The 8,824-nt window shown below is 47.5% G+C and overlaps 1 protein-coding gene across 1 annotated transcript; it reads left to right on the forward strand.

The window, feature by feature from the left end:
- Positions 1-528: 528 nt before the first annotated feature.
- LOC137309276 (zinc finger CCCH domain-containing protein 13-like) lies at positions 529-8,814 on the forward strand (the record flags this gene model as incomplete). Its single annotated transcript, XM_067977537.1, has 2 exons — positions 529-775; positions 6,179-8,814. Coding segments are annotated over exons 1-2 (2,883 nt in total), but the record flags the coding sequence as incomplete, so codon positions are not given.
- Positions 8,815-8,824: the final 10 nt, after the last annotated feature.

Consider the following 8,824-nt stretch of genomic DNA (forward strand, 5'->3'; position numbering starts at 1 on the left):
TCTCTGCACTCCTCCAATTCTGGCCTCTTGCGCATCCCCAATTTTATTCACTCCACCATTGGCAGCCGTGCCTTCAGCTGCCTGGGCCCTAAGCTCTGGAATTCCCTCCCTAAACCTCTCCGCCTCTCCCTCCTCCTTTAAGACCCTCCTTTAAACCTGCCTCTTTGACCAAGACCTGTCCTAATATTTCCTTACGTGGCTCGGTGTCAATTTTTGCACCTGTGAAGTGCCTTGGGGCCTTTTACTATGTTAAAGGCGCTATATAAATGCAGGATGTGGCTGTCTGCTGATGCTGCCCCTCACAGGCCCACCAAAGGACCGGAAGGAGCCACACTGGCTGCCCCCGGGATCCTCTCCCTCTCCCCGGGGTCTCCAGGAGAGCTCAGTGAAGACCAGGGACTCAATCTTTCTGTAAAAAATCTAGTAAAATGGCCATTTTAATATTGACTAATTTCACACACTTTTTATGACTCTAATAATTCTCTGTACTTCTCTTTGCTAATTTACATGAAAGCTTCAAAAAGGAAGATGGAGAAAGATCAATGCACAGAAATATGTCACGAGAAAATAGATGAGAGAAAGAATGAACTTAAGGAACGAGAGAAAGAAAAAGATAAAGACAGAGACAGAGAAAAGGAAAGACGGAGAAATAAACATAAAGAGAGCAGGAAAGCAGAAAGAAGGGAGGGCCGGGAAAAAGAAGAGAGGCGGGCAAATGGAGAAGAAGTCAGAATAGATAAGAAGGAAGATGAAACAAAAAGGAAAGACCATGAAGGTAATTATCACAAAAATAATTTGAAGTTGCCTTGAAATGTGAACCATTCTCCCCTTTAACCCTCGCTGTACAGAAATACAGGTTGGAATCTAATCGAGGGGTTCGGGGGGGTTTATATATAGAATAACAGATACCCAGGAGTGAGTTACAGACTGGAATCTAATCGAGGGGTTCAGGGGGGTTTATATATAGAATAACAGATACCCGGGAGTGAGTTACAGGCTGGAATCTAATCGAGGGGTTCAGGGGGGTTTATAAATAGAATAACAGATACCCGGGAGTGAGTTACAGGCTGGAATCTAATCGAGGGGTTCGGGGGATTTATAGAATAACAGATACCCGGAGTGAGATATTTGATGGTTATGATGTCCTGAGGTAAGTGCCCCCTTTATTCTATCAGACTGCCCGTTTTCAGAATACTTGTGAAATCTACAAATTAATTGGGAATGGATAAAAAAAACTGTCTGAAGGGATGAAACAATAAATATTGATGAGAGGAGTGATGTCAGTGAGTGGAGGGGGAAGTACTGAGGGGGATAATGGGGGGAGTATTGAGGGGGCTACTGAGGGGAGAGTGCTGAGGGGGAGGCGAGGTGTACTGAGGGGGATGTACTGAGGAGGGAGTATTGAGGGGGGGCGAGGTGTACTGAGGGGGATGTACTGAGGAGGGAGTATTGAGGGGGGGTGAGGTGTATTGAGGGGGGGCGAGGTGTATTGAGGGGGATGTACTGAGGAGGGAGTATTGAGGGGGGGCGAGGTGTACTGAGGGGGGTGTACTGAGGAGGGAGTATTGGATGGGGGGGGCGAGGTGTATTGAGGGGGGGGGTGAGGTGTACTGAGGGGGGTGTACTGAGGAGGGAGTATTGAGGGGGGGCGAGGTGTACTGAGGGGGGTGTACTGAGGAGGGAGTATTGAGGGGGGGCGAGGTGTACTGAGGGGGGTGTACTGAGGAGGGAGTATTGGATGGAGGGGCGAGGTGTACTGAGGGGGGTGTACTGAGGAGGGAGTATTGAGGGGGGGTGAGGTGTACTGAGGGGGGGGCCCAGGGCTCAGTGCTGGCCCCACTACTGTTCTTAATTGATGTAAATGACCCAAATTCAGAAACACAATGCAAAGTGGTCAAATTTGTAGATGATACCAAACTAGGAGTGGCGGTGAAATCGGAAGAGGCAGCTCAAAATTTACAGGGTGGGTGAGCTGGACAAGAAATGTAAGTGGGCAGAATAATGGCCGATGGAATTTACTGAAGATGAGTGTGAGATACTTCACACAGGAAGGAGAAATAGACGTCACATGACCTCCGTGACTGGTGTTGAAATATCGAAAGATGAAGCTGAAAGAGAGCCGGGAATCTCAGTAAACTCGACACTCAACGCGTCCAACCAACGTAGAGCAGCAATCAACAAAACCAATAGGATGTGGAACTACATGGTCAGAACAGTAGAGTACATCATTGGCAAACTGTACAGGGCTCTGGCCAGACCCACCTTGACCACTGTACCCAGCTCTGGTCAGACCCACCTTGACCACTGTACCCAGCTCTGGTCAGACCCACCTTGACCACTGTGCCCAGCTCTGGTCAGACCCACCTTGAGCTCTGTGTCCATCTCTGGTCAGACCCACCTTGAGCTCTGTGCCCAGCTCTGGTCAGACCCACCTTGACCACCGTGTCCAGCTCTGGTCAGACCCACCTTGACCACCGTGTCCAGCTCTGGTCAGACCCACCTTGACCACTGTGTCCAGCTCTGGTCAGACCCACCTTGACCACTGTGTCCAGCTCTGGTCAGACCCACCTTGACCACTGTACCCAGTTCTGGTCAGACCCACCTTGAGCTCTGTGTCCATCTCTGGTCAGACCCACCTTGAGCACTGTGTCCAGCTCTGGTCAGACCCACCTTGACCACTGTGTCCAGCTCTGCTCACCAAGAAACAAGGGAGACATTCAGGTACTGGAGGCAAGAGTCACGAGGGAGGGTCAAGGGTCTGAGTTATGAGGAAAGATCGGAGAGACTGGGAACATTCATGTGAAAAGGTGGGGTCTGAATGGTGGCCTTATTCAGGATGTAAGATTGTTCAGGATATAGAAAAGGTTATCCCAGAATATTACTTTAAATTAAACTGTGGGAATAGAATTAGGAGATACCATAGGGGTAATTCTTTATAGATTGAGATGTATTATTGTGGGACAGGCTTTAATAAAACAAATGGCTTTGTCTACACGCAGTGTCTTATAAGTAAATTAGCAATGTTCATATAAATATTAAACAGAAATATTGCACAGTACAGCTGGATTACTGAAACCTCCATCAGTGGCTGGTTTCCTGTCTTCTTTCAAAATTCTTTCTCGGGATGTGGGCGTCACTGGCGAGGCCGGCATTTATTGCCCTTGAGAAGGTGGTGGTGAGCCGCCTTCTTGAACCGCTGCAGTCCGTGTGGTGACGGTTCTCCCACAGTGCTGTTAGGAAGGGAGTTCCAGGATTTTGACCCAGTGACGATGAAGGAACGGCGATATATTTCCAAGTCGGGATGGTGTGTGACTTGGAGGGGAACGTGCAGGTGGTGTTGTTCCCATGTGCCTGCTGCCCTTGTCCTTCTAGGTGGTAGAGATCGCGGGTTTGGGAGGTGCTGTCGAAGAAGCCTTGGCGAGTTGCTGCAGTGCATCCTGTGGATGGTACACACTGCAGCCACGGTGCGCCGGTGGTGAAGGGAGTGAATGTTTAGGGTGGTGGATGGGGTGCCAATCAAGCGGGCTGCTTTGTCCTGGATGGTGTTGAGCTTCTTGAGTGTTGTTGGAGCTGCACTCATCCAGGCAAGTGGAGAGTATTCCATCACACTCCTGACTTGTGCCTTGTAGATGGTGGAAAGGCTTTGGGGAGTCAGGAGGTGAGTCACTCACCGCAGAATACCCAGCCTCTGACCTGCTCTTGTAGCCACAGTATTTATATGGCTGGTTCAGTTAAGTTTCTGGTGAATGGTGACCCCCTGGATGTTGATGGTGGGGGATTCGGCGATGGTAATGCCGTTGAATGTCAAGGGGAGCTGGTTAGACTCTCTCTTGTTAGAGATGGTCATTGCCTGGCACTTGTCTGGTGCAAAGGATCAAATGATAATTATTACAGATGTATTATGTTTTTTTTAAGAGTTGGTCTATTATTTTGTTAGCAGGTCCTAAATAACAATGAATAAGATTAAAGAGAGGGGCCAGGGAATACTTTGAAATGTCCTCTTCTTGGAAATGTGTCTGTAGAGTTTCTCAGATTATCAACAAGCAAAAGAAAAACCAAACAGGTGGGGAGATAAGAGCAGGAAACTTGGTCATGCCGAGGGAAGGGTGTAAACCTGCAGATCCCAGCAGGAGGGTCACCATATTCTTGCTCACCCAAAGACAGGAAAGGTCTCACTGACACTGTGCAGGACACAGCACAGAGCAGCCAAGGCTAGTCTGGGCCTGGGAATCTCAATTCTGAGGACAGTTTAAGGAAGTTGGGGAAAGAGGAGACTTCAAGGCGACCTGATTGAAGTTTTCAAAGTTATGAAAGGGATCGATGCACTTGAACCAGGCAAACTGTTCACAATGACAGAAAGAAAGAATTATATTTTTATATCACCTTTCACCACCTCAGGACGTCCCAAAGTGCTTCACAGCCAATGAAATACTTTTGAAGTGTAGTCGCTGTTGTAATGTAGGAAACGCCGCAGCCAACTTGTGCACAACAAGATCCCACAAACAACAATGAGATAAATGACCAGATCATCTGTTTTTTAGTGATGTTGGTCGAGGGATAAATATTGGCTCCAGGACACCAGGGAGAACTGGAATGCGCTGCCTGAAAGGACGGTGGAAGCAGATTCAATAATAACTTTCAAAAGGGAATCGGATAAATACTTGAAGGGAAAAAATTTACAGGACTATGGGGAAAGAGCAGGGGAGTGGGACTAATTGGATAGCTCTTTCAAAGAGCCAGCACATGCACGATGGGCTGAATGGCCTCCTTCTGTGCTGTATCATTCTATAATTCTATGAGTCTATGATTTTACGATAGCCTTTATTATCCCACCCAGTCTAATCCCACTCTCCTGCTCACTCCCCATATCCTTTAATATCCCTCATTAAATTAAATTTTTGTTAGGCAAGGGTATTAAGGGTTACGGAACCAAGACGGGTCGATGGAGTTAAACTACAGATCAGCCATGATCTAATAGAATGGCAGAACAGGCCCGAGGGGCTGAATGGCCACCTCCTGTTCCTATGTATGTTCCTTCCTCTTTTTCAAGCAACTATGGCGTCCACTTTTAAAAGAATTTACAAACTTTTCACCAATAACGGTTTGTGGCAGAGAATTCTACATTCTAACCACCCCTTTAATTCTTTGTTATGATTATCTTAATTTTTTGCCCTCTCGTTACTCCGTCTGTAACCAATGGAAACAATCTCTCACCAGTCACCCTTTCATAATTCTGAAACTGGAGATCTGTCAGATCACATTAACCTGATCAGTTCTAGTGAGAAATTTCTCATTCCTGATAACATCCTGACTTTAGTCTTCATAGAATTACATAAAATGTACAGCACGGAAACAGGCCATTCGGCCCAACAGGTCTATGTTGGTGTTTATGCTCCACACGAGCCTCCTCCCTCCCTACTTCATCTCACCCTATCACCAGATCCTTCTATTTCTTTCTCCCTCATGTGTTTATCCAGCTTCCCCTTAAATCCATCTACACTATTCGTCTTGACTACTCCTTGTGGGAGTGAGTTCTACATTTTCACCACTCTCTGGGTAAAGAAGTTTCTCCTGAATTCCCTATTGGATTTATTAGTGACTATCTTATATCTATGGCCCCCTAGTTCTGGTCTCCCCCACAAGTGGAAACATCTTCTCTACATCTACCCTATCAAACCCTTTCATAATCTTAAAGACCTCTATCAGGTCACCCCTCAGCCTTCTCTTTTCTAGAGAAATGAGCCCCAGCCTGTTCAATCTTTCTTGATCGTTATAACCTCTCAGTTCTGGTATCATCCTTGTGAATCTTTTTTGCACCTTCTCCAGTGCCTCTATATCCTTTTTATAATATGGAGACCAGAACTGTGCACAGTTCTCCGAGTGTGGTCTAACCAAGGTTCGAAACAAGTTTAACATAATTTCCCTGCTTCAGTTATAAACTTTGCAGCTTTACAACCATATTTTAAACAGTCACTGTCAGGGAGCAAGAAATGAAACAATTGTTAGCCTCTAAGTTTAGGCCTTGTAATCCCTGAACACCATTTAACCCCTGGGTTCACTTACTCTGTGGAAAGACTCTCAACGTTTGCTGTTCAATGAGGCCTGGGGAATGGTGTATAAAATAGTTCTCTTAATCTGCAAATATTTGCTAATGAAATACTCTCTGTTGTGTTGTTAGGTCATATAATGGATCAAGGTAATGCTGTTGTCATCGTTCAGACACCATTGAACTGTCACGAGGACAACCTGATCACTAAGGAAGAGAAACCAGGTAAAACCATCAAATCAGTCTCGACACATAACACACGAGGAGCAACAGCAGACTTGGAGTCAAAGGGAAGGTCACGAGATGATAAATATTCCGGAGGTCAAACCCAGCCAAGGGATGAAAGGGACAGCAAGGGAGGCGGAGAGAAGATTCTAGAACGGACGGAGAAGGTTTCTCTCTCCAGCATGCACCCAGAGACGAGGCATGGTGTCTCAGAAAATCACAGACCTGTCTCGGTGGAAAGGGAAAGTTGGGGGGACCCCTACATCAGTCCATCGTCACGGCGCCCAAAGTACAGCTACAGGGCCAACATGGACAAAGGAGAAGAGGAGGTCAACAAACATCACCATGAGAAGCATTACTGTCCCTCCTCAGAGTCCCTCACAGAACCCAGCTGTAGAATTGCCCACATCATACATTCAAATATCAGCAACCCTGAACCAAAGGTCAGCCCAAGTAAGCACCGGAGCTCAGACAAACCTCCGAGGCCAGAATCCAAAGATCCGAGCAGGAAGCGGGCAGAGAACAGACTGAGTCCCAATGTCCATCTTTATATGTCTGAGTTAGTGCCTCACCCCTTCGAAACCAAGACCCAGACGCCAAATTCACCAGCAGACAGTCGGGCTGCAGTTGAGCACGGTAAAAGGAAGTCCAGAAGGACCTCAAAAGACGAAAATGCGAATGGCGGCAGCACCCAGGTGGTACGCGCGACTGACGAGGATACTTTGAATGGTAGGGACGACAGACTGGGCAAAACTGTGAAGCTCAGCACCGAGTCTCCCAGAGATACAGCATTCGACACGGAATCAAAGGGAAGGTCACGAGATGACAAATATCCCGGAGGTCAGACCCATTCAAGGGGTGAAAGAGACAGCAAGGGAGGCGGGGAGAAGATTCTAGAATGGTCGGAGAAAGTTTCTCTCTCCAGCACACACCCAGAGATGAGATATGGGGTCTCGGAAAATCACAGGCCTTTCTCGGTGGAAAGGGAAAGTTGGGGGGACCCCTACATCAGTCCGTCGTCACAGCGCCCAAAATACAGCTACAGGGCCAACATGGACAAAGGAGAAGAGATCAGATATGGTCCTGATAAATATTCAGGCTCCCACTGCACGCCTGCAGAACCCAACCTGCGAGCTTGTCAGAAGATGGAGTACACTGTGATATCAAACATCACAAGCCCTGAGGTCAAGAGGAAACACATAAAGCACAAGAGTGTGGCAAAGGAACATCTGAACACTGAACTGGCAGTGAAGGGCCTGCACAACACCCAACCAGCAGCACAAGCTAAGTCTGATGCTACAGCAGGGCAGGTACTGAGTGGACCCACAGACAGCCCTCTGGCACCTGAATATCCTGTAAGAAAAACGCGAAAAAGTTCAAGGGAAAAAAGCAGTGCCACGATCAATGCTCTGGAGACTTGGAACAGTCCGGAATCACTCAGCACCGTGGCCAAGGAAACAGATGGATATGGTCAAGGGTGTCTCACAACGGGCGGCCTTAAGAGTCTAGAAGGATGGGGGAGAGGGTTCACCTCCGAAACCCAGTTTGAGGCAAAACATGAGGATTGGTTTCCCGAGAGCAAAGATGGGTTACCTTCCGCTGAGAAAAAGGAAACCTATCAAGGACCTAGAGCACTGAATTCACGGCGGCCAAGGTACAGTTACGGTACAAATGTAGACATGGAAGATGACAGCATTCATCTGTTGAACAAAAATGTATCTCGGGTGTCTGTTGAACCTGTGCTCAGAATTACCAATAAGTCAGAATATATGGTGTCCTCGACATCAACCAGCCCCGAGACCAACAGGAAGCTGATCAAATACAGCAACTCATTGGAGGAGCAGCCACCCACCCTTTCCAACTTCATCAACAAAGCCAAACAACTTGAAATCGCAACGACAATGCAGCCAATCTCAGCGTACGGGTCACCTACAATGCCGTGTCCATTGAGTTCAGCCAATGTGACGAAAGACAATCAACAGGCCGCTTACAATGGTCAAGACTGTGGTGGTAGTGCCTTTATGTACAAGAATTCTGTCATCGGCGGTCATCTGGAATTAAGTTCCACCAACTCTCAAGATAGACCACATGGAGAATACCAGAGGGGCGGTTACTGTAAGCCGTACCTTCTTGACCTGCCTGATGGAGACACTGACCGAGATCGTAGGGAGACAGCTACAGGAGATATCAAACTGATGGCTTCTCATTCGTCTACTTCTCTCCGCCAGAGAGCGGTATCTTCACTGGGAATGACATTAACCGACGGGACTCTGTGTGTGGATATTCCTAGACCGATCGTGTCTGCATCAAGGAAGAATTTGATTGGAACAATCCCTTACAACACTGAGATAGTTTCGAACAAGCTGCGCTCCAAACCCGGTCACTTCAAACACCAATACCAGGAGTGTCAAAAAAGGTCACTGCAGACCAGGAAACGCTACCAGGAGGAAGTGAACGCAGCTCTGATGATCCAGGCAGCCTGGAAAGGATATCAGACCCGGACAGAGATCAGGAAACAGGCAGAAGCTGCAGTCATAATCCAAGCAGCCTATC

Source organism: Heptranchias perlo, unplaced genomic scaffold, assembly GCF_035084215.1.
Source record: "Heptranchias perlo isolate sHepPer1 unplaced genomic scaffold, sHepPer1.hap1 HAP1_SCAFFOLD_1571, whole genome shotgun sequence".
Lineage (NCBI taxonomy): Eukaryota > Metazoa > Chordata > Chondrichthyes > Hexanchiformes > Hexanchidae > Heptranchias > Heptranchias perlo.